The sequence below is a fragment of the Limanda limanda genome, chromosome 1 (genome assembly GCF_963576545.1).
Source record: "Limanda limanda chromosome 1, fLimLim1.1, whole genome shotgun sequence".
NCBI lineage: Eukaryota > Metazoa > Chordata > Actinopteri > Pleuronectiformes > Pleuronectidae > Limanda > Limanda limanda.
Window position 1 is genome coordinate 8,460,367 of NC_083636.1, and position 24,873 is coordinate 8,485,239.

The 24,873-nt window shown below is 41.2% G+C and overlaps 1 protein-coding gene across 1 annotated transcript in view; it reads right to left on the bottom strand.

The window, feature by feature from the left end:
• Positions 1-2,685: 2,685 nt before the first annotated feature.
• ano2b (anoctamin 2b) overlaps positions 2,686-24,873 on the bottom strand; it is a 55,506-nt gene continuing 33,318 nt past the window's right edge. The window contains exons 21-25 of the mRNA XM_061073969.1: positions 19,815-19,967; positions 19,214-19,266; positions 17,920-18,092; positions 4,038-4,143; positions 2,686-3,060 (exon numbers count right to left, since the gene is read on the bottom strand). Of these exons, the coding sequence (XP_060929952.1) occupies positions 2,686-3,060; positions 4,038-4,143; positions 17,920-18,092; positions 19,214-19,266; positions 19,815-19,967 (860 nt within the window). The remainder of the gene's footprint in view (positions 3,061-4,037; positions 4,144-17,919; positions 18,093-19,213; positions 19,267-19,814; positions 19,968-24,873) is intronic.

The window sequence follows — 24,873 nt, forward strand, 5'->3', positions numbered from 1 at the left end:
AGCTTTCATATTTTCTTCTGGCCAGGAAATCTCACTAGGACTATACGGCTTCGTTAAAAGGCCAAACAATAAAATAGAAAAAGAAAAGAAAAGGCCAATGAGAAAAAAGCAAACAGATCACACAACATATAAAAATCATTTCATAATCCATCAACAAATCACGTATTAAGGAACTTCTACACCAGCTTAAGGTAAGGATCACATTTTCTTGAATGACAAAATCCAGTACAACACTCCTAATTATGTACTTGTCCTAAAATCCATGTGAACACATTTAAAGTGAACAGTCTGTCACTGAGACCTAACTGCGACAGAAATACACATAAGGCCTCTTAAACAGCACTGAGGGCCACATGTCGGCATGGTGATGTCACAAGAGCTGGATATGGTGTTCCAAGATGGCGCCCAGTCATTCCAATTAGAGCACTCTTAATTTGCATCATCAAAGGGAAATACATTTTTGTTTGGGAGTCGTAAAATCTGGCCATTTGTTCTCAACATGATTGGATCTACAGCTACATTTTGAATAATAGGGAACAAACAGCACTGAGTCTGCAGAGGGGATCAAAGGCTCAGCCGGTGTTGAAATAACACAAACAAAAATTAACATGGAGAAGGTTTTTGCGCTAACATAAGCGGGGTTGATTAGCTTTCACTGTCTAAGTAAAATGCTCGCCAGTTTAGCTCACTGATTTCCATAAACAAACATATTGAATGTATCCTCACAAATATTGAATGTTGTTAAGTGACATAAAAATTATTTCACCAGCGCTATCTTGTTAAGAAAGTGGCAAACTTCTTATTGTTCTCTCTAGTGAACTCTTGGTAGTTTGAGTAGTGAGCATAGACTGTATATAAAGATGGATGTCGCTTTACCACTTATTCCTGTTGTACAAAAACAGAAGCCAAAATATCCTGGATATGGACACTTCAGTATCAGGCTCACTGCCAATGCATGCACTCGACCAATCAGGAGTCGATCTCAGCTGTCAATCAAAACATTTCACCATGTTTTTAGCAGTCAAATTACCAATTGAAACAAAACATATCTGATGAATGAACCATTGACGAACCGAACAACATAAAATAAATAACATGTACATTTACTTTTTAGTTTAATCCATGTCATGCACTAACATGGAGGAGGCAGGGTTTACAACCTATACTGCAGCCAGCCACCAGGTGGCGATCAAGATGATTCAAGATGTCCAATCTTTAGCTACAGTCTATGGTATTGAATCGTAGAGATTTTATACACTTACTTATCTTTATTATTGTACATCATTACTGTCAGTTATTGAGTTACACAATCTATCAAATGTGCAGCGTTGTTTTGTGGGATTGGCGGCAGAGAGCAGCTTACATGCCATGGACTCCATTTCTTTCACTCCATTGTGTTTTTGCCCTTAGAAAATGAGGGCACAAGTGTTAGCCAACAAGCTGAAGTTGTCTAAACATATAATCTATCAGATGTATCTGAGTACTGGAAAGACTGATTCAGTCAGAAACAGATGGTCCTGTTCGAATCTGTGTACCGTCTGTGTTTCTCAACAAACCTCCAACACGGCTGCCAATCAGAACTTGCATGACACCATTAACTTCTCCGATGAGAGCTCTTCTGTTTGAGTAGTAGATATCCAGATGTATTACTTACCTGCATGAAAGTCTGTGTATAGTCTGGTATTTTATAATGAAGGAATGCTTATGAAGTATTGGTTTCCATGACAATAAACACATAGACCATTTCTAGCTATTCACAGTTTGCAAAGTTTTAACAAAGTGTAGTCATCAGGTAATTCTACCGACAGCTGTAAACGTCTATATGGCTAACAGGAAAAATGCTTCACAATTCATCTAATTCTAAAACTGTAGCTTGGACTGGAATCTAATAGTGGCATACAATAATATGCCACAATGGCATATGCATCCATCCATCAGTACGTACAGGGAAGTGAGAGACAATGAGCAGCAGATGTAACGTGCTAACAATCTTAGTAAAGTCTGAAAATGATTCAAAAGAGATTCCTGAATTCTATGAAGAAAGATGAACTTGAACACAATGACTGGTGTAGAAAAAAGAGAAAATTATTAGCTCTTCTAGGAGGCGTGTGTGCTCTCGGTGCCATGCAGCGGAAAGTATGGAAAAATGCGGAATGTCGGAGCTGCTACAGATTCAGTTAAAAACAAAAAAATTACGTAAAGAGCGTAAGCACAAAAAGCAGGCAACTTCTGTCAGTCCCCAGCTCTAGTAGTAAGCCACAATGTCCATCAATAGTTTATGTTGAAGCAGTGAATCTGTCCATTAGTTCATAGATCTGTCTTTATCTCCAGTCTCTTCGTCCCTGTAATATTACATTGTTAACACAGTAATTATTGCTTGTCTACGCTATGAAGCTAGTGTTGCTCACTAAGTCATTTATTTTTACCAAAAAGTAAAAATGATAACACTATCAGGTGAACAGTCGCTGCGAATAGGAACAACATACACACCCACTCAACCGGTGTGCACATCCAACCCAACTTGAGACCAATTCATCAAATGTCATGTTCAGAATTAGGCTGTGACGTCTTCAATCACAGCGCTACTGTGCCGAACGCACCCGGACACAAGAGACACAGTCAGAGACGTGTGCAGACCGAATCACCCTAGCAACGCAGTCCCGAGCTACACCCCGCAGATGTGGGTCACACCGCTGTGTGTTTGGAATTCTCATTTTCATTCAACGGTGGAATCGTCCTGCTGAACTGGCTGAAGCTGGCGGCCCTACACCTCGCCCTCGGCACTGCTCCGTCTCCAGCCGGGGTCTGCGTGGGGCCTGGGGGGAGGGTGCTGTAGCGGCCTGGGATGGAGAGGCCCGGTCCCGGGGCGAGCACGTTGCTGCCAGGCTGCAGCGTGTTGTCCTTGGCGAAGAGGCTCTGGATGAGCTGGAATTTCTCCTTCTCTTCCCTCAAGAAGACGTCCACCAGGAGCTTCTTCTCCCGCTTGAGTTGCTCCACGATGGTTTTGGGGACGTCAGGGATCACCCAGGCGACCACGAGGCTGAGGAACATCACAAGGTTCTGGAGCAGAGAGGGAGAGAGAGGGAGGGTTGCAGAGATGAATGAAAAATGACTGGCGGTCTACAATATTTTTCTGTGGAAGTTACAAGGAATCTATAATATGTAAATGGTAAATGGATTTGTATTTATATAGCGCTTTTCTAGTCTGATGAAGACCACTCAAAGCGCTTTACAGTACAGTTTCACATTCACACACACATTCATACAGTGCATCTATTTGCAGCACTTTGTTATTCTATGGGGGGCTATTGAGGGTTCAGCATCTTGCCCAAGGACACTTCGGCATGCAGATGGGTCAGACTGGGGATCGAACCGCCGACTTTCAGGTTGGAGGACGACCACTCTACCCCTCAGCCACAGCCACATATGTAGGTGCTCAGGTTTCTTCAACACAAATGCATTTATGTTGATGGGTAATTCTGAGCCCTAATAATATCAAATAATGAAAGAGTACCTTGATATATAATGGTTTTTTTCTGTCCTACTTTATTTTGGGGACAATCATGCTTTAATTTCAAGTTCACAGAGCTTTGAAAAGAAGACTTTCATTTGGTAGACACATGTTGGTAATTGGTTGAAAGCGGAATGAGTTGTTTATGAAAGGAGCTGGTGGGAAAGTGACTGCGGCATCTGGTCGTGTCTGCGACCATAAAGAGACTACAGCATGATCCACCGAATTACAACTGACTGGTCCACAACCGCATGCACACACAATCACTTCCTATGGCTTTTTACTTTACAAATCACTTCCATACAACTGAGCTACATGAAATGGGCAATTGAACAACACGTACAAAATCTATGCTGTGCTTTTTACTACACTGCAGTGCAACTTATGTAGCCTACTGAAAACCCATAACTGTATGCACCTGTTGAAGCACTCGCACAGATTCCTATGTGTAATATGCTTATTATTCTGTGTCAGCTGTAATAAGCATCAGATCATAAACAGGAAAATAAACAATAAGATCACATACTTGGAACAATATGACAAAAGCCAGTCGTGCAGCCAGGACACACCAGTAGTGTTTGGAGAACTGGTACGCGTCTGGAGACCAAGGGGGCTCCCTGTAGTCTTTGTACCTAGAACAAAAGCACACATTAAAACCTGATGGATGCTGGAGGGAAGAGGAAACTCAAATTCCTTTACTGTTTTATCGTTTCATGCTTGATGGGAAATAAATAGAAAAATGTATTGTTTGGAATCATGCAGGTGGTTCACATGAGCAGCACAAAAAAGACGGACCACCTACACAACAAAAATCCCAGTCAAAGCACGATCCAATGAACGTATTGTACGACAGGTGATCGCTGGGAGCTGCTTCAAGTCTGTCACAGTCCACTTTTATTTCAATCCTGATTTATCTTTACCAGGCTGAGGCAAAGAATCATTACTACATATGACTCACTCCCTCAGCCTGGGACCTGACACAAAGTGCAATAAACTTTATTAGGACTCCTTTCCTTTGTTTTCTTTGTAGTAAACACTCTTTATTGTGCTGGCAAAACAAACTGAAACAAGCTGAAAACTCGAACCACATGTGGAGCCATAAAGGCCGGCGTGCTCACGGTGAAGAGGAGAGAGAGAGGAGAGGGAGACAAGAGAGGAAGAAAGAGAGGAAGAAAGAGGAGAGAGGCAGAAGAATGACAGTAAATAAGTTAAGACAACGAAAAAAGTTAAATTGAAGGAATATAAGGAGGGAAATATAAAAGAGAAGAATGATAAAGGCAGGGGGAGATGTGATCTCTTTGTGGCAAATAAAACACTAGTGCACAATAATTAATTTGACAAGGCAGGATAAGAACACACTCACCCACCCACACCCACACACACACGCACAAGAACACACACACACTTTCTCTCTTATCTGTTGTGGCCATCAGTAATGTGGAGTCCAGTTGCAGTTAAAGGCCTGATGGAGTGATGGCTCTAACACATGAAAATGCAAACATATTCCTGAGCCAAACTTTGACTCTATATTTATAAAATTATGTCCCATTTTTGTTTACACTTTGTTATCTCTGAAAAAGTTAAACACTGACAAAAATTGTCATTATTAGTCACTGACATGCTGATGGTTGGAACCAGGCCCGATGACTGTTGGGTGTAATACTTGATATTAAGTGCACAGACTGTTGAAGGCCGTTGAAATGAAAAAAGAAAAAGAAAATGGTGGAGTAAAGTAAACTCTGTGGCGGCCAAACAATTCAGGCGCCAGATATTCTGAATCTGTTGGTTCCAGGATCAAAAGGAAAAGTTAAATGATAAAGTTACAGCTTCATGACTCAGAACCGATGTCTCACGAAACCACAGGGAAGTGTGTTGGTGTCCCATCAGTCAGAGGAGCACAATGTAAATGTAAATGAAAATCTGGAGTTTGAAGAAAACAACCTTTGATGCTTTTTTCCTGTTAATCTGCAGTTACGAGGAGGCCAGACTGAATAAAAGATGAATCTAGTGGATCGGCATGTATGGACAGACATCTGGTTTCAACAACACACAAACACTGATAGTTCAGATGAGACCACATCTTATGTATGGGATAAGTATCGTGCCATATTTTGAAAGAAAAAAAACTCCATGTCTATACCAAATAATTTGGTCTTTAGTGTGTGATTGGACTGCACTTCAGCAAAGAGCAAACAATGGGTCAAATGCCCGTGCCTCCAGGATCCTGACTTTCTGTGTTTCTGATCAGAACTGGGGGACAATGCTGCGAAAGATCATGTGATTCATGAACTCGCAAATATGTGGGCTTGACTTTGAATCAAACAATGCAATAGAAGTGTAGGTGTGCTGCAAAGTTTTCAAAATCAAGATTTGCCCTTTTAAAACTCAAGTTTTCACAGCTTTTTCTCCAATGTAAGTGCACCAGTTTTCAAATCACTATTCACACTGTTTACGTTGACAAACCTGGAAAACAAATGGATGCACTTGGAGAACAGTGACAAATTTGACAAAGTGACAAAGAAGGAAAACTCAAATACAAAATAATATTTGCAGAGATAAATTTCTTTCAGACGATGAAAACAATTTGCAAGAAAACGCAAGATCTTGCAAAATCATTTTACTGGATTTCAAGCTTTCAAACAACAATTTGGACCTTTCACAGCATTTTTTAAAGTTTTTGACTTTGGCATGATATTCATCCCATACTCGAGAACGCGTGTTCAGGAGTTCGTGGTACGAAGCCAAGCTGTATCCATGTGGATGCAATCTCTCCTACATAACGTAAATAGGGTGTCACCCTCTGTTCCACTACAGGGTTAATTTATAATGTAAGTGTTTGGATGCAGTCAGTCTTTCATTTTATGGAAACCTGAGTCTGCTCTCAAGCAGAACAACCAGCTGAGCTGACAGTGTGGGTGTTAGTGCTAAAACACCTGCAGCACAAAAGCACATTTATCAGTGCAAACGGCAACAAATTAAAGTTTGAGTTTGCTCCTGAATATGGACCAGAGGACCAACAATCACCAGCACGACTGTCTTCCCCACACTGGTTTCTTACAGCAACGGTACATAACAACAGCCACTGCGGTGAAGTGGTAATTACATCCTGATTAGACGGAGACGGAAAGAACGACAGAGTCTCTTCTGTGATTGAAACGTTGTCTACCTAAACAGTTGTGTGGTTTGGAGTCAGAGTACTGGGGTTGTTTTGGTCATCAACTGTCATTTCCTGTCAGTCGCTTTAACAACATTAACACAACAATTATTACATAAGTATAATGACATGAGCTGACTGCTTTCAAATGGAATGGAGTAAACATCATGACATCTTTAGAATTTAGGAATCGTCTTGGTACTCAAGTATCAGTTCTCGTGATATGTCAGCTAAAGAATCAAAGATAAGTTTATTCAATCATCAATCAATCAAATTTAATTTGAGTAGCCCATATTCACGAATCACAGTTTGTCTCATAGGGCGTAACAATGTTCGCCATCTTCAGCCCTTAACCCTCATCAAGAGTAAGGAACAATAACCCAAATAAACCCTCTGTAAAAGGGAATAAATATGTAGAAACCTCAGAGAGCCACATGTGAGGGAACATTCTCCCAAGATAGACAGAAGTACCTTAGATGTTCTCCCAGGAGAGTAAGAACAGCATTGCAGCAGAAACTATGAGCTCAGACTATTTGCGTGGACAGTAAAAACTTTATGGACAGTGGTGGGAGAATGCGGTAGCTTTGAATTATCGGAAGAAAGAACTTTGCAAATAGCACTGCACATAGTTGTTGCACAAGTTAGAGATCTCTTACTTTATTGCAAATATGTGTAAATATATTTTGGTTCAGTATGAAACTGGAAACCAATAAATAACCAATGGGAAACACTTGTCGTTAAACTTCAATCATGGGTCAGGGTTAAAGTGTGATGAGTCAGAACACCCCAGCAGCAGGACACTGCAGTCGACCAACTCTCTGTAAAGATTTCCAGTACCAGGCTTCTATATTTATCTAAGAGGCGGGGGGGTGCAGTGGAGGGACGGGGGAGTGAGTCGGCAATGGGAGACATTCCCCCTTTTTGTTAATCTTAACATCATCTTTAGGAACAAATCCATCCTCTCAGATCACTGAATGCACAGACGAGATAAAAGACACTGAAGTGATTTACTGACAAATGTCTGGATTATGCGGATCCATAAAGCTACAGAGCCAGACACCTGAGACCTGAGCGGTAGCTGGCAATCACATTATATCCACACCTCAAACATGCCTCAATATCTATTTGAAGCTAAATTGAACCATAATAAACACAATGAACATGATCATTCTATAATGAGCTGAAAACTAACGATTGTGCCCACATACACTAACTTTAGTATTATATACTGTATATTTTATATTATTTATTATACTAGGTGTTCTTTCATTTTGTTGTATGCAATGCTTACAATGACAATTCAGATTTAATTTATAAAAATGTTTACTGATGTAATAAAGCAAGTGAGAATTGGTCATTTTCTCATAAAGTGACTTCTTGTTGCAACCCGTGGAGTCGCCCTCTGCTGGTCAATCAGGAATAGCTTTCATATACATTCTATGCTCGAGCGCCACAGCAGCCTTCACCCAGTAAGCGGTATAGCTGATGGATGGAGAGAATCAAGGTTTTCATACATACATACTTTGTTTTAATCATGAAATATCTCCCTGTGTTGTCAAAGCTTAAAACAATCAGGAGAGGAATGCAGGAAACTGCGATGAGTCGTTCAACGCATCAAGGATGAAGTTTAACGCTGACACGACATAATAGGTCTCTCACATCCACACACTCTGTCATGAAAGAAATTCCTCCGGAGCTAAAATAGATGAAAAGGCCTGATTGAGCTGTCTCACTAAGCACTTGACTAGCGGGTATAGAAATAACAGAGGGGCCGGCAGAAATGTGTCTGTGTGTGTTAGCGAGGTCTTATGGTGTCTGATTCTTTCTCCTTATACAGTCATGTGTGAGGAATGCTGCCTGCGAGAGGCAACTCTTCTCTCTCTCTCTTTTCTTCGATCTGTTCATCTTTCGCTCACCAATAATTCAGATTTGTTACGTCTCAGATAAACTTCCTGTGTGAACAAAACTGCCAAACAAGAATCCGTGTCCTGACACTTTAACTCAACTCACCTGAGAGGAATTAAAAGCAAAATGTTATTATCAAAGAGCAATTTGCTCTCTCTTTATGTGTGTTTATGTGTGTGTTTGGTGTGTGTAGGTGTGTAGGTGTGTGTGTGTTCTGGACGCTCCATGTTTGGATATAATAGTGCAGCCCAGCAGCAACTGGAGCATCTAACTCAATTTTCTATCATAAGACTGCTCAATGAGATTATGATTAGATGCGAGGGACCTGAGAATGTGTGTATATGTGTGCGTGTGTGTGTTTGTGTGTGGTCCATGTGTTCCTTGTGTTGCGGTGACATACTGTAAATCTGTAAACTCAGTATCATTACGGGGTCTTATTTGATTAATACTTTCGACATCTTTCAAAGATTTTCACATCTTTCACATCCATACCAATACGTTTTTGTTTTAAAACGAAAATGATCTACTAGCGCTTTAGCACTGCATCATTAATAATCCCAGCTCATAGTAACTCACCTGAAAACACATATCACCTGACCATTTCTCGGGGCTAGTTCAGCGTGAACAGGAAGACAGATTTTCTACTCTGCAGTTTGGTTTGGTGCTTTGCGCAAAATACTACGAATAAAAAAACAGCAGTGGTGAAAAGAAAGAGGAGGGAATTCTTTAATTCGATAATTGGATAACGAGGGGAGACTGTTATTGACGGTAAGCTATGCTACGTAGTCCGCTGACCAGTAAGTTGGAGGTTTGATCCCTGGCTCCTCTTCTAGTGAAGATTGGTGACCCTGTCATCGTTCTCAAACATCTCTGTTTCTACTAGAGCTGTCAAACGATTAAAATATTTAATCGTGATTAATCGCATTTTGTCATAGTTAACTCGCGATTAATCGCAATTAATCGCAAATTTGTATCTATTCTGAATGTTCCTTCATTTATTATTTTTCCATAATTTTACTTTCGTTTTAATGCTCTTATCAACATGGAAAAGTGGATTGGCTTGCTTTATGCAAATGTTTTATATTATTGAAAAACAACATTGCCAAACAGGGCGGTACAAAATAAGATTATAAAGTGCACATTTCAGGTAAACAAGGACTCTCCCTATAGTGCAGTTAAACCATGGCTTAATATTTTCTTTTTTTCAAGTTTGCTGTGAACATAGCAGTCAGTCCTCTTATTTCAGAAACAATGAACCATAACAGTTAGGTTACCAATAAAAGGTTAGCCTACTACTTCTTTGCTTTAAGCTAGCTACTCAAACAGACAAGCAACAAATAACAAACAAACAAAATACACAGGCAGGTGTCGGCCTACTTTGAAATAAATGAAACACACAACTTTGTAGGGCTATTTGAGTCCTCCCCTTATTTGTGGAAAATGTATGAAATAAGAAGTACCCTATTTTTAAATAAATAAAAACATATAGCTGCAGCCTAATAGTGTAACGGACTGGGTTTATGTTTATGTTTGGTTTTGACGTATGCTCAGTAAAACACTGTTGAAGGAGCGCTCTGATGTCTGACGGTCATGAAGGGGTCTGGGTGGGACATGTGACTGTTTTAACCAATAGGATGGGGGGATCGGGGATCAATGAGGAAGTGAAGTGTTGATGTCTGCGAGAGACGGAGTAACAGCGAGAGGTGCACATGTTCGTGTAGAGGAAAATACCAGTTACTAAACCACGAAGAAGTTCCGTGTCCTGTGGGACGCTACAATAGCTTTAAAATATATATTTTAGGTGGCGAAATATTAAAACAAAAAGCGAGAGCAGGTCAGACTGGAGGCGAACACAGATACTGAAGCTGCAGCTGCAGCTCTGCTTTAACTCGAGTTAAAAAAATTGACGGCGTTAAAATGGGTTTGCGTTAACGCCGTTAATAACGCGTTAAACTGACAGCCCTAGTTTCTACCCATCAATACCCTCACTTTTCAATCTAAAACATGTATTATAGGCAGGTGTAAACATGGCAATTGTGATAGCGTGGCAGAGGGACAGAGATAGTGTGTGTTATCTGTTATAATGTTAAATAAATATGTATATTATATCATTATTTTAGAACAGAACTCATTGCTACTTTGTTCCAGTTGCACCAGTATCAGCCGCAGGGGCGGAGTGAAATGGTAATCCAGCCCGGAAATTTGACTTCATCCCAGGCCACCTTAACGCAAACCATCACAGCGCCAATACAGTGCCTCCTGCATGAGATCCAGGAGGGGATCTGTAAACAAACAAGAGTCAAAGCATTCCCAACCCCACCAAACACACAAACACACGCAGACCCGCATTACCAAATATGGCTGCAGTCAGGTAATGTGGGATGGCAAAAAAAAACAAAAAATGCCTCTCTCTTTTCTGCTGCGTGAGAGAACATGTGCGTCTCACATGTTGTTGACATTGCTTTTTAAATTCCGATTTCTTTCCCATGTCATTGCTATCTCTCTGTCACCCTCTCTGTCAATGGATCGGTTAAGAGCTGAGAACAGGGACAGCGTCTGGCATCCTGCAGCTATTGTTCCAAGCCCAACTTGCATTGTTGGTCTGTTGATTACAGAGAGCGAGAGGAGGATCCAAAGTTGTGGTCCAACATGTTCCAGATAGTCCTTGACAGATAAAGGGTCCTGGTCACACGACAACCATCTGTCATTTCAAAGTCTTAATTTGAGAGAAATTAAATGAGAATCGTTGGGCTTTGTAGTCAGGAGGCATTGATTGTTGCTCATGTGCTGTTAAACAAACATGTGGTGGAGCTGCCTCACAGACGCTTTGTCGCTGGTTGCTACATAACTTACAAATTAAATTAAAAAAGTATAAAAAATTAGTCTTGAACATCATCATGATACATACTTAAAAAGCGTTAACCTGTTAGATTAGGTGTAGCTCTAGGAATGGTAGTGTCTGACTGTCTGTCCCCCCAAGTTGGTCCAGGCTGAAATATCTCATCAGGTATTTTCATATCCTCGTGGTCCCTGAGGCATGAATCCCCCCGACTGGGCTCTACAATCACAATTGCTGCTTTTACATGCACATTCGTAAGCAAGAAATCAGGTTATTCCTACCCCTGTATTCATGGCAAATACAAGTATACCAGTTGACCGTTGTGATGGGTGGCAATTGAAAATGAGGTCGCATTGGCTTGTTAAATCCCACCATGGCATATTACCATGCAGCAATGGGAGATGAGAGCAAATATAGATATGCAAGCGTGACTCGTGGGATCGAGTCGCCATGATGGAGTTCAGTTTTCAGGAACAGGGATGAGATGTATTCCTGCATCGGTATCCTGGTTAATTACAGACTACTCCAGCTTGTTAAATCTGCTTTTTTGAAAAACCAGGATACTGAAGACAGGATACTTATAAAACCTGACCATGATAAGAGTGAGCATGTTCACGCAGTCACTGATGTTCATACTTGCTTCTAGGTAAATACCTTGGCAACTCTACCTGATGGATTGCCTTGAATTTTGGCATGTCAACATATTCCTCAGGATGAATGTAATATTTATGGTGATCCTCACTTTTTTCAGCGAGTGGGCTACGCTCAATTAGTCAAAATTCTTAAAAACATTACCCAGAACAATATTTTGTATACTAACTGAGTGCTGATGAGGGTATATTGTGATATTTGCTCAGTCATTCATGTTTTGCACATACTGCTCAGACCCTACTCCATTGATTTTAATCAATAAAGAGCTTATGATGTAGCTCAACACTTTTATTTTAGCAATGAGACAAAAGGTAACTACAGCTCAAAGTAAAGCATATAAGCGAGTAAATCCTGGAGACATCTTGAATGCTATATTTTATTCATGAAGCGTTGTTCAGAACGAAGTACACTGAATTAAGACCTCCTGGTAACAAGAGTGGTACCAGCCAACTTCCTGTCTGCTCAGGGAACAAGCACTGTCTTGACATGAAGCAGGATCTACGCCTAAAAGTACCACATTCATCATACATTCAAAAATCTTCTCCTGAGAGAAAATCATATCCCACATACGAAAACTCTGTGTGAAGGATTTGTGGTTAAATTTCCCTCCTTCTCGATTTTATAATGGTTTGATTTATCTGCTTATGTTGCGCACGTATTGTTTTGCTGTCGCTGTGAAGTTCTCTGACTAAATATATTTTTGATTTAAACCTGATACCTGTCAGCAGAGGTCACGAATGCGGATTCAGAACAAACAAATACAAATATCCCTGGAGTAAATCTTTCTTTTCTCTTGCCCCCTTCAAACAAAGGTCAGAGGTCACCTGAAGATCAGTACAGGCTGGAGGTCGTGATTCTCTCAACATCAGCAGAAGCTTTGACCTCAATCACCTATAAAGCACCACATTTTACGAGTCTCTCGATTTTGAAGTTAAATCAATAACAACCACTATAATGATCACAAATATGCTGTATGTGTTGGCAAAGTCAAAATCAATGCACATGTAAGAATCGTTTCTCTGGCTCTGCTGGTGATTTTCCAACAAGTTAGTGTAATGACCAGCACGAAGCTACCCAGTAAAAACAGAGAGGGCAGATTCCTTCCAGCTGTCGACCTGATCGCTGCATTAAATGCAACAAGCACGTCAAATTCATTTAAGGAGCTATTTGTGGTGTATTGAAAAAGTAAGACTAAGTTTGTGGAAAATGCAAGATAACAGTGGATAAGAGACCAAAAAGGACAACAGGTGACTTAATGTGAAGCTGGAACAGACATTTTAATTTGTCATGGTCAGAAAAACTGACCTCAGAAGTCCTAAAGTGAAGAATAACTTAATTTGTCATAATCATTTTTAACATCATCAAAAAATCGCCTGCCACTTGCCTTCAGGGTTTCCTTAAAAATAACTGAGGAGCTGCTAATAACAACAATTTGATAACAATGGCTTCATTCTATTTAAGTGTAAAATGATCATGAACCTGACAACGAAACAACTTCATGGAATTCAGACAAACAACCATTCACTCTCACAATCACACCTACGGTCAATTTAGAGTCTCCAGTCAACATAACCCCGATCTGCATGGGAGATCGTGGGAGGAAGCTGGAGTTCCCGGGAAAAACCCACAGAGACACGAACATGCAAAACTTCACACAGAAAGAGAGACTTGACTAAACCGGGACACAAACCAAGAACCTTCTTGCTATGAAACGACAGATCAAACCACTCAACCACCGAGCCGCCCATCTCATCCATTATACATTTAATATTTTTTCCCCACGGTCAAAAGTTTTATTTGTGTAAATAGGCCAATAAAGTTGTGCATTTGTCGGATGTCACAGAGATTGGCCTCACACAGAATAACCAGCGGCTGTTTTGTTAAACTACCTAATATACTATCTGATGGAAAATAGTTCTGTTGCAAATTACCTGTTTCATTTACAATTCTTTTTAGTCATGATATCTTTTAAAAATATTTATATAGACTTCCTTTTTTGGCATTTTGCCTTTATTTAAATATCTACAAAGAGACAGAGCAACAAAAGCAGAGACAAAAACTTGGGTGAGAAGGCGGGACAAACAAAGGGAACGAGGAAAGAGGGAAAGAGTTTAAGTAACAAAAGCTACTGCAACCCTAAGACATAAATAGCCAGCAAGCAGAAAAATAAATGTACTCATAATTTACTAATAAAAACTAATTTAAAAAATGGAGCAGAAAAACTCAGTTTCTACAAAAGGCCTCATAGGGGAAAAAGTGATTCTCTGTAAATAGACTGTGACTTGGGTTTGTGGACACTGGTGACAGCTCTGAATCGTAACCACCGTGCCGAATTCATAGTTTACCCACATTTTTTATTTTGCGCTTCAACACTGAGTATAGTGGAGAGAACATGACTGCAGAGATGCAGAGGCATGCTCTGCCCACTCAGGCAGAAACTCTCTTCAAGCTCCTCACATGGCTGTTTTTAAACGCCATTAAAGATTGAAAAACCTCAGGGGTCGGCCTCGATCGCACCACCTGTCTATTCACCATCCACCCATCCCACCACCCTGCTTCTCTCCTTTGCATTATTTCTACATGCGTCCACGCTGCCCTCTCCCTGACTGTCCCCCCCTTGTCTGGATCTTTGCGTCTTATCATCTCATCTGATCATCTTCCTCAATGATATCTTCCCATTTCATCTCGCTATCCCCTGTTTGACACCGTCCTCCATTCAGTCATCCGCTCGTGACCTCTCTCCCACCGCCAAGGCCCTGTGCATGTATGCATTCATGCAAGAGACCCCCCGAATTAACTGGGTCAAAAGGAAAGAGAGCAAGCCAAAAAAAGAAAAAAGAGAAAGAAGTGAACTGTCTGGAGCATCTGACATACTTTGAATTACATACTGCGCTGAATCATTTGCTCTGAGCCCAGAGGCGTCGTCCGCGCTGCCTGGATACAGTCTGTACATACACAGTACACCCCCCCCCGCAGACACATGCTTCCTTCTTGGAACATCCACCAGCCAATTTCACGCCTTGAACTCGCTCGGGACGAAGGGGTTCTTGTCGTGTTTCGGACGGGACATGCCGCACCACTCTGACACAAAGACTCGATTCAATGCATTGCAATTCCTCGCTCTCTTATGTAACAGCAGGTCAGCCCCAGCTATCTGTGGCCACAGGCATCCATGACCTTGTCCTCTGCAGCGATTTATATTGGTGTTATGAAAGAGACGTTTGCCCCTGGCACTCGTGAAAATGTACAGAAGATACAATGGCGCACTGTCTGGAGCTATGCACTGAATGAGCTTCACTGGCCTTGTGACATCATCTGTCATATCCGTTGTCATTAGCTCAGGATTCAGAATGCGACCACGCTGGAAGGTGTGTCTCTCAGACGAAACCAAGTTGGCATCTCAAACCAAAAACTGCTGCAACTTTTTAGATTGCTTATGTTGTTTTATTTATTTCCTCCGCCAAGGATGTTGTGTTTTCATCTGTGTTTGTTTGTTATTTAGCAGGATTACGCTGATTTCCATGAAATGTTCTGCAGGGGTGAACCTCGGCCAAAAGAAGCACCCGTTACATTTCGGTGCAGATCAGGGGATGGATTAGGTAACTAAGGTTCGGACCAAGTTAGTTGGAGACATTTTCATAAAGGGATATTCTCTAAATTATAAGATAAGATAAATTTTTATTTATCCCACACACATGCACAAACATGCACAGACACACTCATGCAATTGAGGTAAATTTGTCCTCTGCTTTTATCCCATCTTTTGATTTTTTGGACAGATCCAGGTTCATCTATTTGTTGTTATTCTATCCAGGTAAGTTTTTGTTGAAACTCTGTCGAGTCGAACCGTGGAGTCGAACCAGCATCGAACCAGAGACCTTTTTCTGCCAGTAGTCCAAGTTTCTGCCACTAGTCCACCGCCTCAATTTGATTCAAGAACATCTTATCTGTTCAACTCTATCTCAGAAGCAAACTTCTGCAGCCTCAAAAGATAGATGCATAAGGCCTTTGATGGCCAAGAATGGGATTACCTGTGGCAATTTAATGTTTTAATCTAAGAATATATATATATATATATATATAGCAAAAATACTTAATTATATAGCAACCATATAGAGGCAAAAGATATACATGGATCACAAAAACAGAATATCCTGTCTTGCTTTATGGCACAAAACAGGAAGAAGGCGTGCACAGTTGCTGTTGACAACACAGGCCGACAGGTAAAGGCTGTTAATGTTTTGCATGGCTTCGAGTGTAAATATAAGAAAGGGCAAATCAGTAATCAGTCTGTTACCTAAGCGTTTCTAGATATACATATTGAATTGAATCTTGAAAGGAAAATACAGGATCCAGTTGAAGATTGACTTCCACTCCATAAACCAAAGGAGAGATGGAGACGTCCCTCTGTCAGATTAAATAGATACAAGCCTTGACACAAGCATGATTAGGAAAGTTATAGCTTGTTGACACAGAGTTTCAAGGGCGATGTTTATGTATTTGTTAAGGTCAAAGTTATAAGTTATGACAAGACAAGCTCACGCTGTTTTATCCACAAACACAAAAATCCCCCGTACTAAAGGCTCTTATATACTACTACGTGTCCGTTTCTCGGAGAGTTCTCAGCAGGGGGCAAAGACTCTTTTTGATTTTTACTTCTCCGTCAGTCTACGTCCGGAAAAAATTCACCGCCAAACCCATAGGTGGCGCAACGGAAGACGAGCTCAGAGAGGCCTACCCCATTTGGGAAGAAGAAGTCCACGTGTCTCTGTTGACATGTTAGCTTGCGTCCTACACACTGAACCATGGCAACTAACAGAACTAAATAAAGTGACACCCAGCGGGTCAAGATGCTGATGTTATAGTTTCTTAGCGCAGCGGTTCCCCGGTCTTGTTTCCGAACTGTGTTGCTGATTCCACAGCTTGAATCTGCTTGAGGCTACATGTAGCTAGAAGCTACACGGACCTAGCTCCCCCCAGCTTCCACACACAGTCAGCAGTGACTCCCGACACTAACTACTACTATCCAGTGTTTGCTTCTAACCTGACGGTATTATAGAAACAGTGTCATGATAGAAGTGGAATTAAAGTCGTGACGGCGGGTTCTTGCACTGTTACCACCGCAGTTAGCATGGTGGCTAGCCTAGCCCGCTAGCCTAGCCTGCTAGCGCCGTTTTGAAAGCTCGTTATAACCGTCTGTGACCGTGCACACATGCCCTCAGTGCTCTAACGAGCCACCGTCAGCCGGACAGCTCCGCTGGCTTAACACACACGTCACATTAATCGTAGAATCATAGTTGTGTTTGGGTTTGATGCTACATGGAAGTAAACAGGAAGTAAACAGGAAGTTTGAGGTCCGGAAATACGGAAATGACGTCATACGGAAATGATGTCGTTCGCGGACCAATCACAGCCAAGAGCGGTCCGTCGGGTCTCCAGCATGAAGACGGATAGTTAGAAAAATCAGACGTGTACGAAAAGCTGTACGAAGCATTCGGAGAGGGCGTTTCACGACGGATAGGGCGGTCTTATCTGTCCGTAATAGAAGAAACGGAGAGGCATAAATTGGCCTTAAAGACTTCAAATAGATTTACTGTGTCAAAGATTTATAGAGTTGACTTGACTGGGTTTCTTTAACCAAGTACAATAGGAAAAATCGACATGACAAAGTGACGGGTGTGTGCAAATTAGTGTGTATGTGCATGAATATGCAAATAAATAGGTATCTGTTTCGCTATATTTAACCAGGTGGACCTCATGGGTGTGTGTATGTGTGTGTGTGTGTGTGTGTGTGTGTGTGTGTGTGTGTGTGTGTGTGTGTGTGTGTGTGTGTGTGTGTGTGTGTGTGTGCGTATTTACCGGCAGACGGTGATGTCTCCAGAGTTGTGCGGGGCCGTGCCGGGTTTGAGACTGGACACGTTGAAGTAGGAGAGGGTGTGGTCAATGAAGCCGTGCATGGTGCCACTCTGACTGAACATGTACTGGTAGACGAGCCGAGGGATGAAGTCTGACGTGAAGGAGATCACAAAGGCCTCCGGAGGGAAAGAGCGAGACGGAGACACACATGGGGCAGAGAAATATTTTGTCTGTCAGCACTGCTCAAAATCACAGCGTGAGAAAATTGGTTTAGCCTGTAAAAGTTGCGATTTGCCAAATCTTCTCCCTCGGTTTTTTAGCAAAAGAGGTTCAGAGGTCAAAGTGTCTTTTTTTCAGATGTTGAACAGCACAAGCAGCAGTAACATCAAATGGAGTCTGTAGAACTGAGAGAGGCAAGATATGTTCAAAAAAAGGGGGAATTCTGCTTCCAGTTTTCCATCGCCTTGAAGCTCCCAGGGCAGCTTAAGTGTGTATATGAGTCCAGTGCCCCATAGCTCTAGGATAAATAAAAACTCCTGCTGCTTGTTTTTCCAAATCCTCCACAAATCTGTTTAGTATTAAAAGTAAACGGAATAGCATTTAGTTAGCTGGCCGGAGACAAATCCCGAGCAGAACTTCCCTGACCTCATACAAATACACACACCTTGACCTCCGCTGATCAGTATTTATGGGTCTTTTTGCAGAAGGTCATCACCAGGATTATCTCGGGCAAACACAGAGGTCTAATTTTGTATTTGACATCAACTAGCATCAGTGAAGGCAGAAGATAATTTAAGGTCTGCGCGGGACACGCACATGTCAGACGTGATGAGAGCTGGATTACATGTTGAAAGGTTTCTGCGGAGGAGCTAGAGGTCAGTGGCAAAGCACTGTGTTGAGTTGTGACCTCTGTCTCTAAAGACCCAGCCTCTCCCACAGTGCTGAGCTGCTGATTTCATTTTCATTCATATTATTTTGTTGAAAATTTACAATGAAATCTAAATTACACAATCACGAGTCTCGAGAACTATCACTATGACATAACATTTTTAAAACACCTGACTTATTATTAGTAATGCAACATTTTGGCCATGTAATAACAATACTGCCCATTGGCAATTTACTCACATTCATTTGTGTGAAAATATATATATATATACATATATACGTAACTGTAATATTCATAATTTAGGCTACAGTGTGTACAGCACATACAGTTCTATCTCTACACATCTGCCTTCATCACTAATTTAATAAGCAGATAATGAAATGCAGGAACACTGCATCAAATACTTACATTTATAATGACGGAGAACTTTCCCATTCCACTCAGTATGTTGTACCATATACCTACGGAAAGAGGAGCAGGCGTGAGTACATGAACTGTAATGTGCTATTTCGGTTCATAATATTGTGAGAACTGCTTGTAAAAGCAGTTAATTATTATATTTCATTTATGTTACATCCTTTATTTCTCTCAAGGCGCTATGTGGTGAAACCCTCACACACCTTACTTTAAAGGTCACTGTTGTGAGTCCCACAGAAAAATGATGTGAGAAAATGTCCTGAACAACAGGAACAACTGCTGACTCACAGGATGATGGCATCTCATGAAAGCCTATGGTTAAACTCCACAATGCAGCAGTCAAGCTGATTTAAGAGTTATTTGGGTTTTAGCCAACAGCAACAACCCAGCTCTATGGAACTGCTAAAAGGCATTTGTTTGTCAAGCTCTTGAAAAATGTAATCAGTCTAGTTTCAGTGTAGAGATGTCTGAAATGGGGATTCACAAGCCATACCATCCTAAATAACTGTGATTTATAGGAAATTCAATACGTATTATGAGGGATTTTGGAGATTTTGGTGAACTATATTATATATTTGTTGGAGGACTTTACCAATGTCCTTAGCGCGTATGGCCACCGGCCTGCGTAGCTCTGTGATAAACTTCTTGGCGTCCAGTCTGATCTCGATGACGTTGTTGAGCAGAGCGAAGAGCGGAGCGAGCGGAAAGGACGCCACGAACAGAGAGACAAAACCGAACTGGATGACTGCAGCAGGCGAGAGAGAGAAAGAGAGAGAGAGAAAGGGGATTATTAAACATGCTACAGTAGGTGAAGGGTTGATAATAGTAATTTCTATTTTGTTCATTTGGAACAATAAAATATTTATAACGGACCAGTCATGAATTGAAATCCTACACTTAAACAAATAAGACCACGTCGAGGATGTAGTGTAAGAGTGTTTTCAAAGACAGCCACATTTCCCATCATCCAGCTGCTGCTGCTGTGGGATTATGGTAAAACAGTAACATATGTACAGACACAACCAACAATGAATGGCATTGTCAAATGTCAATCCGGTTTCAGCCTTCGTAACAGATCCTATTGTAACAGTGCTGGTGACACCCCACTACAGTTTGTAATAAACACAACCAGATGCTTGTCAGGTTCAAGTTTACCACACAGTAGTAAGTATCATGAGTGTCAGAACATGTCAAGTACTACAACTCTGCCTCAGTCATGGCCGCTGTGGCAGAGCTTGGGCTCAGGGTTTAGTGCAGTTTTTTAAAGGAGCAATTTTACAATAAAATAAAAAGGAAAAAATAAAACTGTATTGATACATTTATTCCTTCAATACAAAAAACATATCTCAAAGTGCTATACATTATGTATGTTATAATATAGAAAATAAATAAATAAAAATAAAGTGCTTAACAACAATTTATGTGCATAAAGACATGAAAACATACAATTACTATAAAAACTGTTGCAGAAAATGAAATGAAGTTCTCTTTAGGTTAAACGTGAGTCAACAGAATGTGTGTCTGAAGAACGAGGCCACTTTATACGAGAAATAAACTGAGGTGAGTTCAAGTTCAAAAATGTACATAAAGAAAAGTTAACTACAACATTATACAGCAGTGCATTTATTATCAGCAGTATTATTAAAGTTATGCTTCCCTTTCAAAAAAATTTAATGTGCTGGCTTCCCTGATATCTAATGAAAAATAATAAGAGATGCTAATCATTTGTAGTAATGTGCTAACAAGGTAAAGTAAAGTTCATTAGTTCCGGTTCCTGCACAAACACGGGATGATTTACGTCGTGTTTCCAGAAAGACTCATTGCTTTTGTTGTGTTTCCTTAACTTGCTGGAGACATGAGCTTAGTTAAAATTGGATGCACTGACATCTACTGTAATTTCACAATCACATGCAGCACATTTAAATGCTGATGAGATCATATTACTGTAAGTGTGCTCCCATTTGGAGGAGGCATAAATCTACTAAAGGCCCTGTAGGATTTGAAAACATCTGAGTTAAATGCCTGTAAGACAAACTGCTGTGCATGTTGTTTTGCTCCATGAAAACTGAGAGGTCGTACTAAATCTTCAAAGCTGTGTGTGATATGAACTTATTCCCAGTGATTTCGAGCAGCCATGTCTACCAAGTGACAGGAAGAGCGAGGTTGGCATGTGGGAAAGAAATAAGCAGAAACATTTTTGAGATTGACGGTCGTGAATGACGCTGGTCCGGTCAGGAGTCACACTGTTTGTGCCGTGGATCAGATGATGCCTTTTAAGGTTAAACCCTTAACACTGCAACAGTTAAACAGGGGCTTCTTATGATTAAGCAGTGTGTGGAACTATGTGTGTATATCTTTACTGTATGCTATGCACTCTATTAGATAACCCACAGACACATCATGCATGACTTATATTTAAACTAAGCAGGATGGGGATTTATTGGACAGGGCATAACAAATTACACAAAACACTGGATTGTGCAGCCGATTTACAACCCTGGCTGAGTCCAGGCAAATAGCAAAAGAGACATCTTTATAAGCAAATATATAAAGATCAATAAATGGTCAGAACAACATCCACCAGCTTCCTAAGAAGTAAGGAAGGATAACATGAGAGAGACGAGGCAGTTTCCCCTGATGCACTGATCGGAGCAGGGGAACTTCAGCAGTGTGGGAACGGGGATTTCCAGCGAGCCGGAGACTGACGGCTTCGACCTCGGGACGCCACGCACAGACAAAGAGCGGCGAGGAAGAAAATACAGCAGCAGGGCAGCGAGCGCTAGAGGGCAAGCTTAGAACCACCTCGTTATCTACCTGAGACGAGGTTGACGGGTTCGGGGGCTGGCCCGGGCACACACACACATGTGCTGTGCAAACACAAAGAAACACACACACACACACCTCAACATAAGCAGAGGGGCTCACGGATACATAGACGAACACAAGACAGAGATGTAACACAAACCCGGGGCAAACCATTCACACGCTGACAACTACGTGTGAGTGTGTGTTTGCATGTAGAGCTGAGACATTCTGACATTCCTCACTGTGTCAGACCTTTTCCGTCAGTTTCTCTCCCTCCCACCCCCCTCTGTTGTATTTAGCACATGGAATCTCCTCATTATCATATCACAGCACCCTTACAAATTATTTTATCCAAAGCGACTTACAATAAGTGCAATCAACCATGAGGGTACAAACCAAGAAAACTCTTGAAACTCTTGAAAGAAGCATGTTAGTACATTAGCTTAAAAAAACAACCACTACTTTTTTGAGAACTGTTTTAGACTTTCCATCTTCTTAACCAAAGTGTAACTGGAGGAGGTGAGTTTTTAGTCTGCCGCAGAAGATGATTAGACTTTCTGCTGTCCTGATGTCAGTGCGGAGCTGGTTCCACCATTTGGGAGCCAGGTTAGCAAACAGTCGTAATTTTGTTGAGTGGCTAGCTCTCAGTGAGGGAGCAGCAAGAGCGGACAGGCCGGGTTGTAAGGTCTAACCATGTCCTGGATGTAGACACAGCACGGTACGCAAGTATTAGAGTCTCGAAGACGATGTGGGCAGCCACTGGGAACCAGTGAAGGGAGCGGAGGAGCGGTGTACTGCGAGTGAATTTATTTTGGTTGAAAAACAGTCGAGCTGCTGGATTCTGGACCAGCTGCAGTGGTTGGATGGCCCTAGCAGGCAGACCATCCAGGAGGGCGTTGCAGTAGTCTAGGTCTACAGTTTATGGTCTAGGCGTGAGATGACAAGAGCCTGGACCAGAACCAGCGCTGCCTTCTGAGTGAGAAGAGGAAGTATTCTCCTGATGTTGTGCAGCGTGTATCTACACGAGCGGGTTGTTGCAGCTATGTTGGCGATAAGGGAGAGTTGACTGTGGAGTGTCACACCCAGGTTCCTTGCGGCCTGGGTGGGGGCACCATTACAAGTCAGAACTAAAACATCTCCAAAGACTGCTCTGAAAAGTTGGAAACATACACCTCCGCATAAACATACCGGTAGCTGCTATTATATATTCCAGTAAATTTTTCCAAATATAACCGCCTCAGGCCATTTTTTAGAACTCTTTCTAAGCTTATGTCTTGCCTTGTAGAATACAGGAGCAATATTTACCAGCAAAACTTGATTTGCTGTTAACAACATTTTGACAAAATCTAATTTTCTTTTCATTCTATGGCTGTAGCATAATCTTACTGTTTCACTATCCACAGACAAACGTTGGCACTTTATCAAATTGTGTTGCTGCATGTTCAATGAACTTCTGCTGCAATTTGTAAACCAGGAAACGCTCTGAGATATCAATCTGCGAGGAACATAGACTGTCGATAAAGATGGATGACACATCTGCACGTCCTCCCACTATACGCCCATTCGTGTACTCGACCAATCGTGAGTCAGTCTCAGGTGCATTTCAAACTCCCACTAATAATAACTTGTCAATGATTTTCCACCTTCAGAGAAGGACCTGCATTCAATGAAGTCTTTCGTATTTCTCTCATACAATCAACTAATCAACCAACCAACCAACTGACTACACAATCGACCAACTAACCAACAGATCAACCAAGCTAGCAACAAACAAAACAACCGACCAACAGAACAACAAACCAACAAATCAACCAACTAATCAATAGACCAACCGATAAATCAAGGTGGAGATACATTGTGATAATTGGGATAAACTGTGATAGAACCATAAAAATTTTTTATTTATGGGATACATCAGCTAATCACAATTGTAACCAAAACACTTTTAATTAATCGTAACTGCTAAGTAAATATTACATTTTTCATTGTGCATTTGTCAATAACTTCTTCATCAAATCGTAAGACTTCACTTTGTCCCCCCCTAAAAAACGAGATATACGCTAAGAGCTACTTGTGTTTGTGGTTCTGTGCATGTGAGTGTGCATGTGTTTGTATTTATGTAGCGGCACACATAACAACTCAACACCTGCATCTCTTAACCAGCTCCATATAAATCTCCCCTTCACAGGCAGTGAATCAGTCAACTTTTATGAGCACAGAACGGTTTCTCTTTGAACCAGTGAGCGTTCTGTGTGATGACATTTGGCAGACTGACATACTAACCGCAAACATTTATGAAAACTGTCAATACTCTTGATTTTATTTGACTCTCATCCTGATCACATTTTCCTCTGTGTTGACTTCATCTCATGTTACCGTGGGTTATCTCAGTTGATTCTCTGCCTCTCGGTCTTCCTCAGGATGCATTTTAACGATTCTCTGGATATTATTATATGATAATTACATTTTTTTCTTTTTTACTTGTGCCAACGACACTTAAAACAACCGAATAGTGCTTAGCAACAGTGACACTGCCAGTTTTCTACAGAGGGTCTGAATTCTCTACAAATGCATTAAAAACTAATATATGATCAAAGTTATTGTTTAAAAAATCTTATTTACACCCAGATGTTCAAACTTTATAGATTTCCATCACTGATGCCCTCCTCATTTTTAATCACAGTTCATGAGCTTTTCATTCTGTGCTTGTGCTAAAAACGTCTGCAGGCTTTGTTAATGGGAAACAAACAAAGTGGCTCAAACCGAGCCACGCAGCGCTGGGCCTGCCTGCTCAGGCACAGGGTAAGAATAAAAGAAGAAGAGGTCGGGGAGGGTTAAAACTTTTG